This window comes from Dreissena polymorpha, chromosome 4 (assembly GCF_020536995.1).
Source record: "Dreissena polymorpha isolate Duluth1 chromosome 4, UMN_Dpol_1.0, whole genome shotgun sequence".
Lineage (NCBI taxonomy): Eukaryota > Metazoa > Mollusca > Bivalvia > Myida > Dreissenidae > Dreissena > Dreissena polymorpha.
The window spans coordinates 45,752,224-45,776,075 of record NC_068358.1 but is presented as its reverse complement, the minus strand read 5'-3'; the positions used below and the strand labels follow the sequence as shown (position 1 = coordinate 45,776,075).

The 23,852-nt window shown below is 37.3% G+C and overlaps 2 protein-coding genes across 3 annotated transcripts; one reads left to right on the top strand and one right to left on the bottom strand.

Moving 5' to 3' along the window:
- The first annotated feature begins 4,053 nt into the window (after positions 1–4,053).
- LOC127877472 (uncharacterized) lies at positions 4,054–8,206 on the top strand. Of its 2 annotated transcripts, XM_052423391.1 has the most exons (4): positions 4,055–4,278; positions 4,737–4,861; positions 5,752–5,907; positions 6,523–8,206. In XM_052423391.1, the coding sequence occupies exons 2-4, from the start codon at positions 4,844–4,846 to the stop codon at positions 6,706–6,708; spliced, it is 360 nt and encodes a 119-aa protein (XP_052279351.1). In that variant the 5' UTR covers positions 4,055–4,278; positions 4,737–4,843; the 3' UTR covers positions 6,709–8,206. The 2 variants fall into 2 exon arrangements, with proteins under 2 accessions (XP_052279350.1, XP_052279351.1); XM_052423390.1 differs by having other exon boundaries at positions 4,054–4,861.
- A 6,569-nt stretch (positions 8,207–14,775) lies between these two features.
- Positions 14,776–23,183, bottom strand: LOC127878393 (uncharacterized). Its single transcript, XM_052424918.1, has 9 exons — positions 23,129–23,183; positions 22,430–22,683; positions 20,615–20,770; positions 19,933–19,983; positions 19,266–19,443; positions 18,355–18,566; positions 17,810–17,935; positions 16,256–16,595; positions 14,776–15,925 (listed from the first exon to the last, which is right to left on the bottom strand). Exons 1-9 carry the CDS (start codon positions 23,181–23,183, stop codon positions 15,219–15,221), a joined length of 2,079 nt encoding a protein of 692 aa, XP_052280878.1. The 3' UTR covers positions 14,776–15,218.
- Between the last annotated feature and the right edge of the window lie 669 nt (positions 23,184–23,852).

Here is a 23,852-nt window from a genome sequence, read left to right as displayed (position 1 = left end):
CACAGAGCAATCCACAGTGATATCGACCGCGTCAGCCGTAGGCGTCGCCATTGGCGTTATCATCCTCTTCCTGATCCTTGTTTGCGCATGCCTGATATACTTATACTACAGGAAAAGAAAGGAAAAGGAAGCTGAGGCCGACAGATTACCATTGTCCAAGGCGCATCCCGCAAACATCCGGCTGAAAAATAGCGACCTGTACAGGGAGAGTCTAAGGAAACGCGAAAAACCGACGTTGATGACAGAAACAAAATCTAACGGCGCAGTCAATGGTGATGTTAAATTAGATATCGATAAGGATCCTGGGATTCAAAGGGAGAACTCTATTTATTTTACAATGAATTCCCGCGGAGGAAGCGGTATGGGTCCACTTGAAACGCCCAATATCCGGCCTGGCTCAGTTGCCCCAGTTGAGGAACCAGATAAGGTAAATAACCCGGCTGATCAGACTATTGCAGAGTCCGAGTTTGAAACCACGGCAGCTGACGCAGTTCTTGCATCAACGTTTCTGCCCATTTCCCCCGACGATCACGCCGAGTTGAACTACACGGACGCAGAGATACGGGAAATAGAGAGAAAGGCAGAAAAGGAGAAAGAAAAGGACAATGAAAAGGACGAATTTGATATGGATGAGATTGATGACGAACTTGGGCTACCGAGGTTGTCGCGGGCGTTCACCCCTGTCGCACAGCCACAGCCAGAGCCTGCGACATTGCCTAGCATCGCGTACAAGAAACAAGTAGACGATACCGGATCGTTAGATGACACGCGCGAGGATGGTATCAAGAAGGTGAAGGTGAAGAAACATCTGCGAAAGAAGAAACGCGCTCTTTCCTCGAGAGAAAGCTTGCAAGACCGCTTAGCATCAGCTATGGGAAGAGCGGAAAGTTTCAATAAAGAAACGCCGTTTCTTGAACGAATTAAGAAAATGGACAAAGAAAAGGCTGAACTTGAGCAGAAAGCTCAACTTGAGAAAGAAATGAAGCAAATCGAGAATGAGGTCATAAAAGCAAGGGTAAGCCTTGGTGCTTCCAGGTCTGCTACCAATAAATCTAACAGGTGATTAAATAGCAGTATTTATTTTTTTGATATATTTACCAACTATTCTAAATGGATATCGCTAATTAAAAACAAATCTTGCATCCACTTTCGTATTTTATGACCTCATTGCCATCACTTAGATTTGTTGGTAACAAAATCACGTGTGTGTTTGCTAATAAATAAGCACCTTCTTTCTCAAAATTCGAGTCTCGCTTTAGAAAAAAGGACTTAATGCATCTGCGTAAAGTGTCGTCCACAATCCACACAGGCTAATAAGGGATGACATTTTTCGCTTTGATGTACTTTTTGTTAAAATGAAGTATTTTCTTCGCTTCGCGAAGGTGTATTTTTGGCGGAGAGTGTCGTCCCTGATTAGCCTGTGCGGACGGACTGCAAAGGCTTACCTGGAATCACACGTTACGCACTAGCGTTAAGCCCCGTTTTTTCCATAATGAGACACAATTATAAATCTGTGCATTGACGAAGTCAACGCCTATTGAAATTTTGGCGCATGCTATATGCAAACTATGTGGCTATGGTCATCATTTTCATCTGCCCTTGCTTTTATGTCTTTTTATGTAACTGGACAGATACTCAGAGGCAAACTTTTCGGATGAAAATAAGCGCGTATCTTTTTACACAAATGTATATGATAAAGAAAATAGTAGAAATAAACACTGGTTCTAGTTGATTATATTCATACAGTCAAAATGATGCTCAGATAGCATCGATGATCAGAGCATTAAAAACTTCAATATATGAAATGCATTGACTCGAAAGTCTAAAATTGATTTTGCTAATGCATCGAGAAGTTTATTAAACTTACGGTCAAGATGAAACATAACCACATGCATATTGTAGATGCATAAATAAAAGTTTAGCGCAGTACTTTGGCGAGCATTCACTCGAGCTTCAAACTCCTGATCTGTCAAGTGTCACACACATTGATGACGGAGAAATACTTGACACCGAAACGTTGATGCAAGAACACCTTGGCTATAATAGAATGCGCCTTCAACGTTTGTTCTATCCCATGTATTATTTTCTTCAAAATTACTAGCAAAATTCCCTACTAAAATTATATATATCTATATATGTGTGGTGTTTACTCTTATGAAACAGTTTTAGATGAATATACATACAGCGAGTATGGCTGTGTAATTTTATGCAAAGGTTCAGTATTTACATCTGATCCGATTTTTGAAAATGGCAAGAATATATGGCGATATGTTCTTATGACCAACACTTGATAGTTATATTTGGGTAATCTTAAAATCGTAAATTTCATCACCAGAAAATGGGGAAATTTATAAAAGCGTTTCTTGTGACGCAAACTACGTCAAAAATTACTTTATTGTAAGCACCCCTTTTGGTGTTATGTATCTTTTTAAAGCCCATATGCTTTTAACATTTTAATAACCATTCACTCTTTGAACGCTCTTTTGAGCGAATGATCTCTATTACAGTAGTTTCTAACCACAATATATTAACGTTTAATATAAAAATGAACCGTGCTCTGGGACAACGGGGATTAATGCATCTGCGTAAAGTGTAATCCCAGAGAGGCATGCGCACTTTCCTCGGCACTTATCGCTGTTATGGAATTTTTCGTTAAAAGGAAGTTTCTTAAAAACCACAATCCAGCCTACCTGTAAGCGGGAAGTGTCAACCCTGATTAACCTGTGTGGATTGTGCAGGCTAATATGGAACGACAATATACGCACATGCATTGATCCCAGTTTTCACAAAACTGGGCTCATAAGTATTCGATGTAAGTTGGACAGTCTCGGAAGCCTCTGGTATCTGTTTCAGCTCCCTAAGCCTGCGACGAACACCACACCCAGTAGTAAATACCTGGTGGACAGCGCAGGAGGTCAGAGCCTTCAACGACCAGATAAGGGTAATTAACCCATTTATTCCTAGCGTCTATTAAAAAAGGCCTTGGCAAACAGCGTAGACCCAGATGAGACGCCGCATGAGGCGGCGTCTCATCAGGGTCTGCGCTGTTTGCTTGAAGGAATTTCTGTAAGAAATATTCTAAATATAGAAATAAATATACTAGACATCTCTTATTTTGGAAATAAATTTATCCAATTTAGAAGGTTGGGAGAGTCCACTTGGCATAAATGGGTTAATGTGTATATACTTATACTCAAAGGTATGTTGTGAACGTGTAAAAGCGCCCCATAACACACAATAATTGTGCGAGTTTGTTTACCAACAGGCTTGATAAATCACACAGAAAACCGCTCGTTTTACCAAAAGAAAGAATTTTTAAATAAGCCGTGTTCTGTTTAAATTAAGTTAAATCCATGTGCTTAAAGTGTCGCCCCATATAAGCCTACGAAGTCCACATAGGCTTATCAGGGACGACACTTTCCGTTGTATTGAATTTTTTGTGTAAGGAAAGTATTTCCAGTAAGGTTGGAGATTGTCGTCTCTGAATAAGTAGTCGACTCTGAATAGCCTGTGCGTACTGCACAGGCTAATATGGGACGACACTTCACGCACATGCGTATAACCCAGTTTTTCCAGACCGAGATTCAAATGATCGATGAGCAAATATTTTGGGCTTTGCGAAAACCAACAACGGCAAGAAAAATGTCTGGAAGAAACCAATATATTTTTGTTATATATATTTGTTAAGCACGTACTTCAAGTAGAATAAGAACATCTGCGAAATATGAAAACTTTATGTATTTATTTTGAAATATTTCACAGTCTCCATTAATGTTTACAACGATGTGTTAACGATTTTTAGAACGAAGAAATAGCCGCCGCACGTTTTAACAACAAACCGCTATTTTACATGTTACGTGAATGTAGGCGCTAATATAATAATTATAAAATTAAAACACCTTAAAGCCTTTTGCAAGGGGTGTTATAAACCGCCTCGGTTTAAACGCTACCGCAGAACGTGATTTAATAGGTTTTCAATACAAATAACATCGATAAATGATCGTTTTCTGATAGATTGGGTAATAATCCACCCATAATCGCGATCTTTATTGGACGCTCTTTAATCGAAATCCATTTCGGCGTGTTAAATATCCCGATGCTACGTTAAATGATAAAAATGAAAATCGTACTTTGACAGGTCTTCGGCTGTTGTAGATTACAATAACACAAGCGTTTTCGAAGTGTTTGAAGAGTATTTTGCACAATCTTGAACAAAATGAATCATTTATCGTTGATATAAATTGTATTCAAGATGGACTTTCCACAAGTATACGACATGTAAGCTAGAAAATATAATTTAATAGATAATTTCGAGATGCTTGTGAAATCAGTTAAACTTCAGTTGATTTTCAAAACCGGTACAATAGTCGTTTTTTGATTTATGTGCACGAGTAACATATCGACCATTTCATTCAAATCGGTGCAGAAAACTGTAACTGAGTGTCCAGGGAAGTAAGGCCGGAAGGTGTCAATACAGGAACATACTAGCATGATAAAACATGCGTTTCACATGCCTGAACGATTTCAGCTTTAATTATGTACACGAAGATCTATATACCTTACTACAACCTTTGTGACGATGAGTAGTCTTTTTAAACATTCAACTTAACTGACGAACTTTAAAATTAACTGACCAGTGTGTATGACACAAAAAAAAATGTGTTACTGTTGGGATACTCGACGCACCCATGAAAGGTCTGTCTAGTTCGGTTTCAATATGATGTTTTCACGTGCAGGATCTAGCGCCAAGGCGCCTCACAGCGGCGACAGGAGACGTTTCGGCGACGTTTCCGCGGAAAGTAGTCGAACCAACCGCAAACGAACACCTCGGCTTAGACATCCAATGGAGATACAAGCAGATGTAAGTCTGTGGCATGTTTTCATAAAGTTCATATGAGGGTTCTTTACTTACGACGGAGCTAAACGCAGATGTAAGCGTCGGTCACATTTTCATAAAGCTTATATATGGCGGTTTCTTAACCGACATGAAGTTTTTTTTCATACATTCCTGGTGTTGTAAATGGTGTTGTACTTTATCGATTTGCATGCTAAATGTTCTAGTTAACCCATTCATGCCTAGCGTCTAGAAAAAAGGCATTGGCAAACAGCGCAGACCCAAATGAGACGCCGCATGATGCGGCGTCTCATCAGGGTCTGCGCTGTTTGCTTAAAGAAATTTCTGTAAGAAATATTCTAAATATAGAAATAAATATACTAGACATCCCTTATTTTGGAAATAAATTGATCCAATTTTGAAGAATGGGAGAGTCCACTAGGCATAAATGTGTTAAAATTAGACGTATGCAATAATCATGTTGTATTATTGGATTTAAAGAGCTTAAATATTTCAGACACTGCACTCTTGCGTTTTATTTACAGCAAGTACTTTTTTAAATTCTACTTCAGTTCTTGATGATTAAGATGCTTATATTTTGTGGTGGTGGTGATGATCATAATGATGATGATGGTGGTGGTGGTGGTGGTGAAGGTGATTATGATGATGATGAGGTTAGTGATTATGATGGTGATTTTGATGGTGATATGATGATGATGATGATGATGATGATGATGATGATGATGATGATGATGATGATGATGATGATGATGATGATGATGATGATGAGGTTAGTGATGATGATGATGATGATGATGATGATGATGATGATGATGATGATGATGATGATGATGATGATGATGTTGATGATGATAATGATGACGATGTGATACAAGTATGATGTTCGCTCTTAACAGGAGGAAAAAGTCAAGGAGAAGGAAGTCCTCAAGAAGAACCAAGGGTTCTGGAAAGACGAGCGGCGAGCCCGCAGCGGACGACGACGGGAACACCCCGAGGCGCTCACAATCCCTTCACTCAAGGAGGACCCCTTCGACCACAAAGAGCCTACCAAAGTGAGTTATCATTTGTTCCTTTGTTAACTCATAAAGGTCGTTGTTTATTGGTCTTTAAACCACGCTATTAAATGTTTGATATGTAAGAATTTAGAAATTGGAGCGTTTACTCGCGTTGTTCAATAGTTAGCAATAAATGGACAATAATTTTGTTTTATTTGCCGACAAAAACATAAATCGATAATCGTTTCTAATTTAATTTGATCTGACACAAATTAGTATGTTTCATTTGAAATGAAAACTATATATTACTCCGCTGCGCATAGGTTCTGGAAACTTTATGTTGTTAAATGCGTATACGATCCTGCACATTAAAGATATCGTATAATCTCTTTCAAAAGCAAGCTTTTTAAGTAACTTTCTTTCTTATAAAGAATTATGAATTTGTTTTTGACAACTATATTCTTTTGAACTTTGATGGGCTTGACACCTTCCGGATACGTCAAAGAAGTAAAATTCGGTTATCAACGCAAAATACAGACGACACGCCAATTTTAACACATTTGAATGTATACCATATTTCGCACATCCCCTACTAAATTCCGTACCAATCTGTACCATATTGCGCGCCTTACCTGAGTTTCCTAAATACCGTACAAATCTTTCCCAAAATAGCCTACCACCGCACCCGTTTTCTCTGCGGCCCCTGGCGGGAAGTCTGCAGTTAGCATGAGACTTGAACGCGAGAAGTCCACCTTCATAGAACCGCCAACGGACCCCAAGACCAGCGACGCCGTGTTTGAGAAGGCATCGCACCTTTGGAACTACAAAACGCAAACTTTCTGGGGCGGGGGAGTTTGATTTGCAAGACTTCCGCAAGACTTGATTTGATATTGCTTTTCACGGGCAGTTTGCTCTATGTTATTTGCAAGCATTTTGTGTATAGGTTTTTATTCAGACCTATTTGAAAAATGACTTCAACACGTAGATTATCGAGGGATCTTCCTACCTGAAAAGTTTTTACATTATTCTTATGCAATCGACGAAAGAACATTTTTCGTGAGCATGTGCGTAGTTAACACCTGTACAATAATTTAGCATAATTGTTACTTTTAAATGTATGTACGAAAAGTTAATCATTTTGATGAGACAGAAATCGATGTGATCTTAAACAATTGATAAGATATATTAAAACAACCTTTTGAAGTGGTTAGACGGCGTTTCAATTTATAACTGATGGATGCTCAGTACAATAAAACATTAGTTATTTATTTCATTTCTATTGTGTACGTTTGCATTTTTTTAAATAACTTCATAGTATCTATCATCTCTTAAAATGCAACTTATCTGGACACTATGATAGAAGAGCCTCGTTCTAGTAAATCTGGGCTTAATGTTTGTGCGTAAAGCTTCGTTCCAGATACACCTGTGCAGACTGTGAATACTTTACTCACGTGCGTTATGCCCAATTTTCCCAGAACGAGGCGCATATGTTTGTATGTTGAGCCATGACGTTAAATGCTTAAACAAATTAAAATGTATACGTTGTGCACGATTGTTAGGCAATTTATCATTCAAACATTTCTGATCATTAACAGTATAGATCTTAATATATCTTCCCCACTTAAGCAAATAAATGTTTGAAATTCAACCCATTAGCCGAACAGCGTCAGCTATTCACACTACCGCACCTGTGAAATATTGAAATATATCTGTCACACAGAAACATCGAAGAATGATTAAATGCATTCAAGTAGCACTTGAGACGACTTGCGTTATCATGCAAATAATTGTGTATTTAAACAATGTCGAATGGAGACTTTAATATCAAGTACTGTCGATGTCCTAGTTTCAATTCAATGTAAGATTATTTCATAATAAGATTATTTCATAAAGTTTTTCTGTTATTGTGGTCAGTGAAGGGTTTCGACTATTAGGTGCATCTTAAGAACCTAAAGTAGCATTTAAATCTAATAATAAGTACATAACAACACATGCTGAGGAGGCTTAAGTAATTTTAGCATGAAATTCAACATAACTGAACATAACTGAACATGGCATGTAAACAGCGTTATAATTGTCTGAAGCCTCGTTCTTACCTGAGTCGCGCAGTGCACATGCGCAGGTTGGTTTGGGGCTACAAAGCCCGCTTTTGGCATAAAACCCAATTTTGCACAACGCGGCACATCAATCATTCAGTCTGAATGCTCAACACTGTGTGCTTGATTGATTTGATTTATTTATACAAGTTTGTACACATGTGAATCGTGTCATATCAACAATGCAAATGGTGTTAAATAGCATTTAAGTGTACAGTTTGTATACTTCTTGTGTGATTAATTAAACAAAACAACAACTATCGGTCTTGTTCTTGTATCATATATGGGACATAATAATTTTCTGCGAAAAACATAACCAATGCTAATTATTGCTTTGCTATTACGTTGTTAAGCCAATCGAACTTATTTTTTTTATATAAGTAAGCCTCATCATGATATTCGGAAGCCTCTACACGATAGGAGACGTTAAAAAAGCTTGCGTTAAACGCTTCTTAAAGGCTGACAAATATTGCTTATAATATGAGCTGCGCGCTGTAAAAAGGGGTGTAATGCATGTGCGTAAAGTGTCGTCCCAGATTAGCCTGTGTAGTCCGCACATGCTAATAAGGGACGATACTTTCCGCCTAAACTTGATTTTAGTAAGTTGAGATTTTCTTTAAACGTAACATATCATAAAAGCGGAGAGATGCGTCCCTGATTAGCACAGGTTAATCTGGGACGACACATTATGCACATCCATTAAACCCTTCTTCACACAGCACGGTCCATATCATTAACCCTTTGCATGCTGGGAAATTTGTCGTCTGCTAAAATGTCTGCTAATTTTCTAAAATTAGAATTGTCTTCGATTTTTTTCAAACAATACTATCAGAATAGCAAACAGTTTGGATCCTGATGAGACGCCACGTTCTGTGGCGTCTCATCTGGATCCAAACTGTTTCCACAGGCCTTCAAAATTCGGTTCCCGCACTGAAAGAGTTAAAAGACTTAATCGGATTACGTAATTAAACTAGAAAAACACACCCTACGATGCATGAAAATCATTATGGGTTGAACAGGACTTCAGATTGAAAAACTATAAGCAAAGGTGATAATAAAACAAGTATTTTACGATATTCATTTATTTTATCCACAAATCTATCAGTTTATTTTCATTCAATGGCATGCAAGAATTTTTTCCGGGGGGGGGGGGCAATATAGCCTGTGTATTCAGAAAAAATCCAGTCTAGGCGGGAAAACTCACCTCGGACTGCTCAGAGTAAACAGCCATGCTCGTATAATACTTAATGAACATATACATGTACAAGTTTGTATGTTATTGTTCAAGTTCCATTTTGGTGAAGACAACCTCGGCCAGTTTACATCCACCCAATCATTTATACAATGATTATATCAAGGTCGTCCGATCAAATAGTGTAGGATTCATTATTTACATAATATTTGGTGCACGCGGAAGCCTCATCAATCTTGAATTGCTAAAATCCGCCCCCCCCCCCCACTCCACCGCCACCTTTTAAATTCAGTACAGTTTTGATGACGTGTTACACTTTGCGACCAATTTACGACTGTAATACACACCAATTAATTTGTTATGTGTGACTTCTAGTAATTTCATTTAACAATACCACGTTAATGTAAATGTTAATGGCGATTCGTAAGTATTTTATATCGTAAACAAAAATTTTGCGGTTTTGTCGGCCCAATGGTCTTTTTATACATGTAATTTTGGCATCTATGCCTGCAGTTTTATGCCGTTTGTAGAACTGTCTTCATTGTATATTTAAACAAGCGGGTTTTGTTTGTCCAATGCCCTTTATTTAAAACTTAATATTGAATTGCATATTACAAATTATTGTGTACACAGGATGAATGAGATATTTACGTAATTCGTTAAAAACCGGTATGTTGGTGTTGGTTTTCCATCAATACTATACACATGCGACCGATCCTACGACATTTCCCGGGAATACATACACTCAATAAACTTTGTCAAAGCATACTGTTATCTATGCAACTCAGGGCAGTTGGTTAATTTGCTGCAAAGAATTGTTGAAAGTGGCGATTTTTCAAGATTTACCACGATTAAACGCATATTGAATTAAGCGTAAATCCGCCTATAAGTTAAGTAGATTGATCGTAATCCGATCACGCAGATATTAAAAGCAGAAAACATGAGACGGTATGTAATTAGCATTGAATTGAAATTTATCGGTGCGCTGGTATTGATTTCCTTATGAAACTTTTTTTTAAAGAACTTAAGGCTTGTCAGACTCGTTCAGCTGAAATGTTTAAAGCGACTTTGTAATTGAGCATTCGGTTTTCTGTTGCACAATAAAAGGGTCCGCGCGCAGAAAGAACAGCGGACGGGATTTTAAATAACTGCTTAAGTAATAAGCTGTATTATCGTATTAATATTCGCTCTACATGTATATCTCGACTTAACTCGCCGCAACATTGCTAAATAGGGGTATTCCACTACGACCCGATTTGTCCCGATTTCCAATATTTTGAGGTCGGGGACATTCGTAACTCAATCGGCGAAGGTCCTAACTCATTCGTAGCTAGACGCGGGCGAGTCGTGAGCTCCCAAAAAATCGCGGCCAGTTTTTAAACGTTTAAAATTTGACCAAGACCTCCATGACTGAATTTAATCGCAGTTGACTCGTAACAGTGTCGTAGTGCGTTATAGGTCGTCGTAATGGAATCTTAGGTAATTCGTGACTCAATCGGGGAATCGGTGATCACGTGATCTGTCTACAAATCATTTACGACTTTGTCAAGAATCTCAAGAGTTTACCCCGATGGAGTTGCGAGCCCGCTAAGATTCTCGCGATTTAGTTACGAAACAGTTACGATTTTATAAAGAATGATACAGAAATAATATTTTTCCATCATGTTTTCTTGTCGAATAACCCACAGTAAGGAGTATAGATGCGTATGAATTAAATCAAGAATGCGGAGCACGATTGCTTTGATAACACGAATCTATACTCCTTACTGTGGGTTATTCGACAACAAGCCATCATAGAAAAATATTATTTCTATTCTTACACGATTCTGATTGATTTGCTTCGAGCTTTTGGACGTGAACTATATTTTTCAATACTCCGCCCTTCTGAGTACAAAGTTCACTATTTAGTGACGTCATTGAATTGTACAAACATTTGACGTCGTTTTCATTCATAAATATTTTGCAAATTACGTCATTTTCATTGAGAATAACACTCATAGAAACCAAATGACGTCACATGTGTTTATTCTTCTGAAAAGCTGACATGCTATTAATGTTTTCTTAATTACGTTTCTTAACAAACAAATTCTCAGCAGGCGTGGTCATGCCACTTATCACCAAATATACAATTTGTTGTTTCATTACATTTGTATACGTGCTACATTTTTTTTACATTTCTTTAAGAGCGGGATTTAAGCACGTGCATTTAACTTCCATATTTCCGTATTTTTTCGGAACTATTTTCGAAACATTAAGCTCCGCCCATAATTTATTGCAGAATAACCCACACTTTATTTCCTTCTTTGTCTAAAGAAAACAAGTCGCGTGCCGTGTTAGAATCAATATCATTAGATATTGGCGCCGAATTCATGGGTGCGTTCGGTGAGGTCCTAGTATTGTCGTGACCGATCTGCATCGTTCGTAATACAGTCGCAGTAGATTCTTACACATCGTAGTGAAGTCGCGACCCTATTCGCAAGACTTCAACCGAGCCCAACGATTCGTCGTTACTCAATCGTACCACTGTCGTAACTGAATCGCAGACTGTCACGAGTCTTCCCGATTCAATAAATGTGAGAAATCGTAGCGAATCGTGGGCTTGTTTTCGTAGTGGAATAGGGCCATTTTTAACGGGTCACAAAATAACAGCTCCCGCTAAGAAATTTCGCAGCGAGTAAAGTCGAGATAAATAGGATGATCAGATAATATCTGGTAAAACAAATGTAGCTAATGCACTTAATGACCACTTTGTTGACATCTCGAAACTTATTAAAAGACTGAATTTGCTGAACACGATTTCCACTCACCGAAAACATATCTAGATCAGAAGCTAGATTCTAAGCAATTCTCGGTTCAGTTTATTACTACATCAGAAGTTAGTACTTTAAATAATCAACTACATTCAAAAAAATCTGCTGGGGTTGATGGTAAAGGGCCCAGCATTATTAAACTTTGCAAAAAATTCATTATACAACCAATCACTGCTCTTATGAATAACTGTTTTAATCACATGGAACCTTTCCCGACATGCTTAAAATTGCAAACGTTATACCTTTATACAAGGGGGGATCGGCTAGAGGATCCCAATAATTATAGACCAATATCACTTTTACCTACTATATCTTAAATATTTGAAAAGCATATAGCTAAACAATTGCATATATATCTAGAATCTACAGGTCTATTAAACAAAACCCAGTCGGGTTTTCGCAAATATCATTCTTGTCAAACAGCATTGATTAATATAGTTGATTCGTGGCTTAAACCAATTGATAATGGAAATCTGGTATGGACAGTTTTCTTGGATTTTAAAAAAGCATTTGATGTTGTGGACCATAGGGTTCTTTTATACAAATTAAAACTTTATCATTTTAATGATAGGTCATGCGACCTTTTTTATTCATATCTCCGCAATCGATTTCAGTATATCAAAGAAGAAAACACTACCTCTACTTGTAAAAGCATCATTGCAGGTGTTCCCCAAGGATCTATTTTAGGACCTCTTCTATTTCTTATTTACGTTAATAATCTTTCGCTAGATCTAACATGTGATTCTGCAATGTATGATGATGATACAACTTTGCACACTGTGGGAACAAATATTCAAACAGTTCAAAATAAGCTACAAACAAATCTTGCGATTGTAAACGATTGGTGCCAAACTTATAACATGATTATTAATCCACCAAAAACTACTTGTATGGTATAAGGGTCGAAACGGAAAGCTCAAAACTTACCAAATCTAAAACTTAAAATTTCAGATACGGTGATCAAAACAGTAAATTGTTAAAAACTTCTTGGTCTTTATATTGACAATACTCTTTCTTGGAAACTACACATTAACAGCGTTTGTAAAAAAATGTCATCACGAATGTTTGTTTTGCAAAAAATAAAACCATATTTAACCCTTGAAATGCGTAAGCTCTTCTATAATGGTTATATCTCACTTATATCCGACTACGCATGCGTTACCTGGAGTTCAGCGGCCAAAACAAAAATTAATAGAATAGTCAAAATACAAAAGCGTTGTGGTGCACATATTTAGATAAAAAGTACAACACTAATTCAAAAACACTATTTAAAGAGCTAAAATGGTTGACGTTCGAACAGCGTAATCACTATTTCACGTCAGTTACTGTATTTAAAGCATTTCACAATCAAACCCCAACTTACATACGTGACCTTTTGACACCTTCACAAAATAATCACTATAACTTGCGATCTTGCGAAAAGGTGGATTTAAAGCTAGTGCGAATACTCAAAACAAACTATTTTAAACAATCGTTTGAATTTTCTAGCAAAAAAAAATGGAATTCGTTACCCCAATCTTTTCGTCAAACTAACAATTTAATTACATTTAAGAAAAAATTCAAAGCTTATCTTTCTTCCACACTTTATGAAATAAACTGAACATGCTTCATGTTTTTTTAGTAAATAACATTATTTTAATGTTTGAATACTGTTCTTGCATAACTGGTTATTGTAGTTTTATGTCTGTCATTTTTTGTATTATAATATATATTAGTGTGCATGCATATATGATTATTTATGTTTTGTTCTTATTGCTCAAGATGAAATATGATGTATTTGTTGTAAATTGTATATTGTTAGAAGACCTTGTTGAAATAAAAAATGTATTATATAAATTGCATATTATGCAATTTCATCTGATGTATTTCTTAACAAGTCTGTCTTTTTTGTCACGTGATTATTCCGAAATCAAGTTACTTTAGAGTCTGATTGAAACTGGATGTCAAAGCTTTTTAAAGGTTCATTTTTATAAACATTCAGATTGTTTTATAAACGCGTTCTTTTACAATAATCCATCATGATATACTTCTGAATCTATTGGCTAAAATTGGCAATGATGGCATCTGTACATTATAATCATATAATAAAATAAAAAAATAAACACACTCTTACGGTAAGATATCTAGACTAAAATGACAATTGATAAAATATATAAATTCATCCAAAAACGGGAGAGTATTTATTGCCTATTAATTCGCCAGTCATCTAATTGGTGTCGATAAATGCCGGAGTCTTCTGAGCTTTCAGTGTCTGAGCATCTTCGTATACGTAAATATCGCTGTATGTAATCGTCAAAGTGGGGATTCGAAAGCCAGAAAAACATTGCAGCCTTTTCCCTTCATAGCTCATTTTTTGCTTAAAAAGCTTAATATTATTGCCAGTTACGATTTATTAATATTTACGGAATGTGAAACAGTGCACAAATTATTTTTAGAAAGAAAGATATCATTGAATTCCTACAAAAACAAACAGGTTCATCACCTTAAAGGTCGTATATGAATAATGTCATCGCGTTTCTTAATTTTCATGATATGCATTCAATAGGAGTTTTGGTATAATGCAATTGTTCCCTTATGATAATTAAGATCAAACACCGCAATGGTGTTTTAAACATTAATGCATAAACTTAGCACGTTTAATTCCTCGTCGATATATCATGTACCGTGGTAGATTTATTCACATTACGTTCGTTAAGATTGAGATTATGGTCTCCGCATAATATGCATGAATGTGTTAACATGCTAAAATCTCTAAATTTAATTCAAGCAATGACAGACCCGTATAGTATTAGAATACATATGAACCACGTAAAAAAGACGAACAATGTTGAATACGACACGTGACATATATTCATGAAAAATACATTAAACACTTACATAATCGATATCATCAAAAATACATTTATATAACAAATAGTCAATAAATATTTAACCATATGAAATAAATTTCAATTAATCAACAAACATTCGTTGTCAAACACTTATTCAAAATTAGCATTCATAAATGTAAAAGAAGAAGTAGGTCGCCCATATCCACAAAGTTAATCAGTAAACTGAGTTATTTTTTATTAGCACAAAATATTATAACACTTATTGGCATTCAAATTCACTTTTACTCTTCAATTTGATAAATATTTTTTTTAATTCGTTTAAATATTCAAGCTCTTTTTTACTGTCATAGTATCTGTCGTTAATATTGAACTTAAAATTCTTACAAATACGAACCCCTGCCTAAAAACACTTTACGGCGCACCTCTAAACATCGCAGCGCTACACAGCAGAAACAGCGTTTGGACCTTCGTCAATATGTTGATTATCATACCGCAAATCACGGTTAAGGTCGTCGTATTCCGCTTCCTGTCCGTCGTATTCTTCGAGCTGGATGTCGGCGCGCGTGACTTCCCTCTGCAATGGCATAACCGGCGATAGTCGGTCTATCTGAATCCCCGGACTGCGCGGTAGCGACATCGTGTCAAATGCTTCAAGATTTCCTTCGATTGCCATTCCTTCAACTGGAGTTATTGAAGGGATAGGAGAGAAATCCGTTTGGGTGCTGTCTTCTAAATATTTTGAGGTTTTCTTGCTCGCATTATTCAGATTTTCTTTCTTTTTCTTGTCAAGTTGCTCTCGTTTCTTAAGACGACTGACCTGGGTGGACGGCGTCCGGAGGTTCTGGCGCAAAGACGGTGTCCGCGTTGCCTTACGCGTTGACGGCGTCCGTGTCGCCAGGCTCGTGCTTGGCGCGCGATGTACGGAGTTGCGCGATATCCCGTTCCGCGAGAGGATAGTGGCGCTGCGCTGGAGAGACTTCGTTGGAGACTTTGAAGGTTCGTATCGAGAAAACATGCGTTTCACGTGCGACGGAGGCCGCTCGGGAATGGGCTCTTTCTCTTCCCAGAACATAGCCCGTCCGTAGAGGAAATCCAAACTCTTATCTGCAGATTGCATTAGATTTTGTTCCGTATCCGTAGTTGTTTCTGAAATGAAATCAATGTCGATATGAAACAATAAATTAAATTGTACGTGCAAAAATTGGCTGTATTTATAATAAATATAACTATATACGATGTCAGATATGTCGTGGCAGGGCTAGATTTTTGCTTAAAAAAGAACGAAACTTCTGACACCCATTTGCTTACGCCGAAATAGACAACCAAAATACGTTTTATATTAACAAATTATTTTAGAAAAAAAGGAAATCAGCACACACGCCTCCCTTTAAAACATAGACTCACTACTTCAAACATACACTATCCTGCACAAACCAAAGTGGAAAACTAGCAGTAAACTTATGTCTCGTGACTCACTCTTTACATAGTCGAAGTACTTTTTGTCCGTATACAGCTCCTCTAGCAGTCTCTTGAGCCTGTTTTCCGACAGCTGTCGCTTCGCTGTATCCATGTTCATACTCTCCATACCGTTCGCCTTGTCCCCAAGAGCGTCCTTCCACGCCCGCGGATTCTCCTTTCGGTGGATTCGCACGAGGGGGTGCATGGTGGAGGCAGGGGGCATTGTGGGCATGGGCGCGGAGAATTCTTCTTCAAGTGCGGTGGGCGAGCGCGTGAGTATAGCTGGGGTGAACCTAGTACGTTGTGGCATCGATGAGGATTGAGGGTTCGGGACGTGAGAAGATCGATCTCTCGCTCGCTGTTGGACATAAGAAAGCGTTATATAAAATAATAGTGTTATTTACAATTGCTTACTTTAATAAGCCTCGCTCCGGGAAAACGGGGTTTAATGCATGTGCGTAAAGTTTCCGCTTTTCGTTTAAAGGATGTCTCTTCTTAACGAAAACCTGTTTTAGGCGAAAAGTGTCGCCCCTGATTAGCCTGTGCGTACTGCATATGCAAATCTGCGACCACACTTAATGTACATGCATGAACGTCCTGTTTTCTACAAGCGCGACCATTATATTTATCAATTAGGAATTTATTTGGATTATATAGAAAGTTGAAAAAGTTTGCCTACACTACCCTGTACTCGTGTAACACTAGCCTTATGCAAAAGTTTAAACTGATTTGAGCGTATATACTATTATATATGATTGATATCACCCGATTTAATTATTGATGTCTCTGCTAAAAATGATTGGGTTTAATTTCCAGCAATTGAAAATGTGCTGGCCTAATTGGTGCCCTTTAATAAATCGAACTTACATAAACTTAACACAGAACACATGTGAAAATATACAATTTTGTAACATTCCCTTTATGCTTTCTTACCATGTATATGATGAAAAATTGTAGAAATAGGGGGCAAAGATTTGAACGGGCTGATCTGATTGCTTCTAGTGCTGCGAAGGCGCCGCACCATTGCCGACCAAGGCCTTGACCTTGGCCGAAGGACAGGCGGCTTATGCCAGGCCATCTTCTTAGGTTCACCACTCTCTTTGATGGGGCGAAAAAGCTCTATTTTCTTTATGAATCCGGTGCTTTTGTAAGGAACGTATTTGGTAATAATAAGTTTCTCTTTCTTTGCTTTCTTTTTGTCTTTTTTTCGGCGGCGTCTCTGGAAATCACACGTACGATGAGAAAACATCAGGCGCCAATGGATACTTTGTGATTTGGACGTACTAAACGTTCCTTGAAAACCATGACGTGGCACATGCAATATGGCAAATAAAGCCTTGCATTCAACATCTTATGGCTTTTCAATGACGTACAAAGTAATCACAGAGCATCTATGGATCTGATATGTTTTACTATACTGTGTTTCCAGAGACATTTCCGAATGAACAAACCACCACTCTCTGTAGTCACAATCTGCTTTCAGTAAAAGGGCCGTTGACTAACCATTGTTTCGGTTTACTTTCAAAGCAACTGATGTTTTGTTAACGCTAATTTAATTTTTTATACACTTACTTTGCTCTTAGACTTTTTGACTGGTCTTAAATTAGGAAGGATCAAACGCGGTTCATCGTCCGAAAGATCACCTACTGCATTTTCATTATCAGCAATGTCACTCAAAGTCTCTATCTGGTCCAAAGGCTATATGAAATATAGCAAAAATACAGAATTACCTTTAAGATGTTTTTTTATTTTTATTTTGCTTTGTTGGAATTTAACCTTGCAGTCCATGTATGCTCAATGGTTACTTTGGGAAGCATATTTATAATTTATATCACGTTTCAATGTACTAATTGTTAAACAAAATCATATTATTTAACCAGCAACTGTGCAAGATTTGTAATAATCTCTCTGCTTCATAACAATACATACAGACATGCTCTTTAAGGAAATACTATTAGAAAAAGCAAATCTTGTATGTGAAGATTTTCGAAAGAATGCGTCTATCACTTTTTACTTTAGTAGAATATTATGTATATTCCTTATTATAATGTGTTTTTCGTTTAGTCAAAAACATTATTTATTGAGTTTTGAAAGCTAAAGCTCAGGAAAAAAAGTACCTTCACGTCATTAGCATTCAGATCCTGACCATCCTTAGTCTTAGCAGCGGCACTCCCGTCGGCCCCGTCGGCGTTTTGCATCTCGTCCGCAAAGCGCGTCTTCCGCTTGGGATCCCCTTCTGCCTCCTCCACCTGAATGACGATGTCCTTGGTGTGCGTGCCTCGGCCGCCGTCGTCGGTACCCGTTGGGCTTCCGGGGGTACCCTTGGCTGCTGTGTGGCGGAGATTATTTTGAACATCATTATGTTTCAAATATATACACGAAAAAATGCTCGTATTAACAATTACACCAGTAGTTTTCAATACGCTAAGCTATTCATGTTTAATATTTGATTGCGTAACCTTTTAATATAAGAAAACAAACAATCTTTTTAAACATCAATGAATTCAACGTTAAGAAGCACAAACATCTATAAACTGTTTATCTTTTGAACTACGCCTATATAAGACTGCGCTCCAGACCGATATAGTACTCCTTTCGTTTTTGTCGGGTAATATATGCATGCTATATGTTAAAACTTAATAATAATAATAATAACTTTATTTCTCGAAGATAACACATTAAGAAATAACATTTCTTTTTTACAATGTGGTCTTCAAAAACACAGTATATTTATATGTAAATATCACTCAACTATGTCTAGTATACTGCAGTCAGCCTTAAAATAAATTAGAAAAGCAACATATAATAACAATAATAATACTTTTACAAATAATAATACTTATTATGATTAATAATTATAATAATAATAATAATAGTAATAATAAAAATAATAATAATAATAATAATAATAATAATAATTAATAATAATAATAATAATAATAATAATAATAATACTAATAATAATAATAATAATAATAATAATAATAATAATTATAATAATAATGATGATGGTTAAGAGCAATCATACGCCTGGCTTTGGGCTTGAACTTCAGCTTGGCCAAGGCCGACCTCTTGACCCGCTTCTTCCGGCCCTTGGACAATCCCACGATCCTGTCCGAAAAGACCTTGTTCTCTGGTTTCGCTATACTGTACTCGTCCTTCTTGTCTGTCCGTTTCCGCTTCTCAACAAACAAGCTGGCATCGATCTGGAGTCAGATAGGTTACAGACAACTACAGATGGCCAATAAGCATTTAGCGATCAAGTACCAGTTATACAAAACTCTATATATTGGAAATATACATGACTGAACAAAAGCAAAACTATACAAAGTATATATTAACACTTGAATCTTATCATTTATTAATAGTTAGTATTTATTACTAATTTAATGTAAAATACAGTCGCAACTGACATAATGGTCACTTGATAATAACGGTCAATTGCATACAACGGTCAGTCTGGATTAACCCCGACGAAAATCACTCTATATTACACTTGAGAAAAACGGTCAATAATTCATAAAAGCCAACAGCCAGTATATTTCTCTCCGAAAGTCATGTTTGAACTGAAAACAACGGTTACGCACGAAAATTAAGAACACAAACGAAACAGGTGCACGTTATAATAAGAATATGTATTAGATGCAATTATCGGCTGCATTCATAACGAATAAAAATGGGGTACAGGTACTTACAGCTGATTGTCTTTCATTCTCATCCGCATACAATCTATCCTCATTGTAATTCTGTAAGAATAAATCATGAAACCATATGATTCAAAGCTGAAAATTTATATTATTATATACATTGTCAATACACCGGATAAAAAGCGTGACCCATTTGGTCAGCGACGGTACACCCAAGGACTAAGACCATTTTTGTTGCAGATTTATGCCGCAAACATAATAATTGATACACATCTTATAACGGACATAAATCCAAGACCCATTATCTATGTATTATTAAGCGAGCTCTAACATCATAGAGTTAATCAGTTATCCTTTCGTTTTATTCCTGATAATTATAATTGAACATTAAACTGACATTGACTTTGCTTATCAGATTACATTGAATTTTAAATTACATTTGATTAAACTGGCGGACATTTAACTTAAATATCTAAATAATCAAAGGCATCATTATTATTATCACCATGATATTCTTCCTTTTCTTATTCTGTCTGTCCGTCCGCCCGTCCGCCCGCCCGCCCGCCCGCCCGGCCGCCCGCCCGCCCGCCCGCCCGTCCGTCCGTCCGTCTATCTATCTATCTATCTATACTGTCTAACTCCCCTTGCGGGTATTATTGACAGGTTTCTTCTTCATTACCATCAGTGGCACCGACACCGCAACCACAACCACCCCGTTCACCTTACCTACCTCTAGCCTATCCACAAGCATGTCCTTCTTGGATTTTTTATTAGCGAAGCTGTTCTTCGTGTTGCTGTCTGGCGAGTACATCAAGCGGTCAAGGTCATAACGTGACTCGTCCGGCAGGCCTAGGCGCATGTTCGGAGACAGCTCATCCGGATCAACCTGGGGGATGGTTTGTGAATAACACTTAGCTGATGGAACTTATACAGGAACTGGTGGGCGTGGAAGTGGCGTTGGTATAGCACTGACAAGTTTTAATTGAAATGGAAATCGCTTTCTTATGCTTTAGCTTTAGGACTATCTTATTATGAGTTTTGGTAATGAACTGGACCCGAATTTACAAAGCTGCTGCAGATAAACTTACGGAATTTCCTAAAATTGTAACTAAATTGTCGGTCTCAATTTATTTTGTCTTTTGATCTTTTTTGCATTCACATATTTTAAACAAGTAAATACGGCTCTTAAATCTTATGATTGCTTTGTCATTTTTTCGACAGAACACATAAACATTTTAATAGGAAATCAGAAATCAATTTTTCCCTTATGTACAACTCGATTTGTTCCCATATAATATAAAATGCTCGTTATTGTCTTAACGTTGCATTGTTCGACAGCTCATTTGTTAAAAACAATATTTTTATCACATGCTATTACTTGTTTTATATGTAATAGATCTATAACAATTGCGAATAATGTTTATCGGAAACATTTGAGACGCGTTCTGAGAAAACTGGGCTTTATTCATGTGCGTAAAGTGTCGTCCCAGATTAGCCTGTGCAGTCCGCACAGGCTAATCAGGGACGACACTTGCCGCTTTTATGATATTTTTAGTTTCAAGGAAGTCCCTCCTTACCGAAAATCAAGTTTAGGCTGAAAGTGTCGTCCCTGATTAGCCTGTGCGGACTGCACAGGCTAATCTGGGATGACACTTTACGCACATGCATAAAGCCCAGTTTTCTCAGAACAAGGCTCATTTGTAATATACCTGTTTATGCGTTCCCATCGCTTTTTTGACTGACCAATCGTTAAGTTATTTGGCTTGAATGACGTCGGCACGTCAAGTGACGTCGCGCTTTGCAAACAATTTACCGGTTTTATCATGACGTTTACACGACTATTTTTTTCACAGATTAAAAAGCAAGTAATGATCTGACATTCTTTGCCATTTTAACCATAAATTATTAAGTTCTTCCAGTAAGTTTATAGTAAGCTCGACAAAGGATCGCTGGCTACAACTTGATCGAACTCGTTTAGGAAAATATGGTATGACCTGACAACTCTGATCCTATATATGTATATGTATATGATAGTACGTTTTGTCAGAAAAGTACTACAGGGAAATTTCAAATGCGGATGAGTATAACGATTCCAGTATCAAATATACAGCTGTGTTCAACAGTTTTCACTTATTATATTTTTCTCATATATGAAACATAGGATCTCATTGTTTCCACCCATGAACATGGATATCTGCTTATCATTCACCACCCTCTTGTGTGTACACTCTTATGTCTACAGTAGTTGCGCACATCTCGTGTACGATACGAAATTCAGTTATTCTAATATTCTCCTTTACGCATGTGTGCCCCGAGTCTTACGAGAGATACCAGGCGATCTTTCGAGATCCCATAAGCTTTTCTGGAAACCAACGAAATGTTTAACCAAAACCCTAATATATCATACGTGCTCATACGAGATCCATCGACAACACATTGGAACCATGATATCCTTTGATATTCTACTAGACCCCAATAGATCTTACGTGATCTCATTTCCACAGGTATGTTGCAAAATGAAGAAAACGGAACATAAACAGCTTACCTTACGGTTTAGGGCCTCCCATTCGGCCTGTTTCTGCTGCTGTCGCTTCCTGTAGTAGTAGTAGACGATTGCGACGATGATGATCAGGACGATGAGGATGATGATGATGACAATGGCTGCGATAACTCCCGCCGACAGAGCGCCCGACGGAGCTTCCGTTGTTGTGGTGGTGGTGGTGGTGGTGGGGGTCGAGGGAATGGGAGTGGTAGTTGGCGTCGTGGTTTCCGTCGTGGTCGTGTCATATGGACAGGTTTCTGTTATAAAAAAAACAGTTACTGGGGTAACTACTGTTTACGCAATGCAACTACGAAATGAAAAATTATACGGGTACTCCGTTTTCAATAGCTCTACTCATATGAACAATTATCGTGCAGTTTATGAATTATACTGGTTTTAAAGAAATATGTTTTTTTTTTCATTTGAGCATCAAAATGTTGGGAAAGTTTCATAATATCAATATATGAAACAAGATCAATTCCACAACGCTCCAAAGGTTAAATGTTATTAAAATAATATCTTAGGATGGCATTCTAATTTTTCTTGTGAACATCTTTATTTATTGCTGTACCTATGATGTACAATATGAAACACATCGTGACGTTTACCTGATTCAATTTTCTAAATAAATAAAAACACAGCTACCGAGTTAAGAACTGCTTTAAATTTACTTTAGGCAAATGTTAGGTCTATTCGGCTCACCTGTAGCATTTAGGAAGAGTTTCGCGCCCGGGGAGCTCACGAAAGTTTCGTTCATTGTGGCGGGACAGTTGCCTGGGTACTGGGTGGCAAACACGGTACTGAACCCAATGACCCGCTGTAACGTGACAACACACCATGCGTGTGTCGTTGTGACATGTTAGTTGTAGACGACATTTATCAATTAAAACGAAAAATATATATGCTGTGGGTTTTAGTTCGCGTAGTACGAAAATAGGTCACCATTCAATGAGTATTGCGTTAACAAAACGTAAATCCCGGTACCGCATGTCAGTGCTGACTGACCTAACAGCAACTATGCGCTCTTGCAAATACGTTTATCTCACAAACTATTACAAGCACGTGCAAAATAAGTTAAAGGGGCCTTTTCACAGATTTTGGCATTTTTTAACTTATTCATTAAATGCTTTATATCGATAAATGTAAAAATTGGATTGTAAAAGCTCCAGTAAAAAATCAAGAATAAAATTAAAAAAAGGAAAAGAACATTGCCCGGAGCAGGTTTCGAACCAGTGACCCCTGGAGTGCTGCCAGAGTCCTGAAGTAAAAACGCTTTAGCCTACTGAGCTATTCCGCCGAGTGCACATGTTGAACGTATTTTATACCTTATATAAGCAATCTTCGTAGTTTCACAAAATTTAACGACAAAAACAGAACTCTCCAAATTATTCAATCGTTTCGCGTTGCAACGCTTTAAAATTTTTAG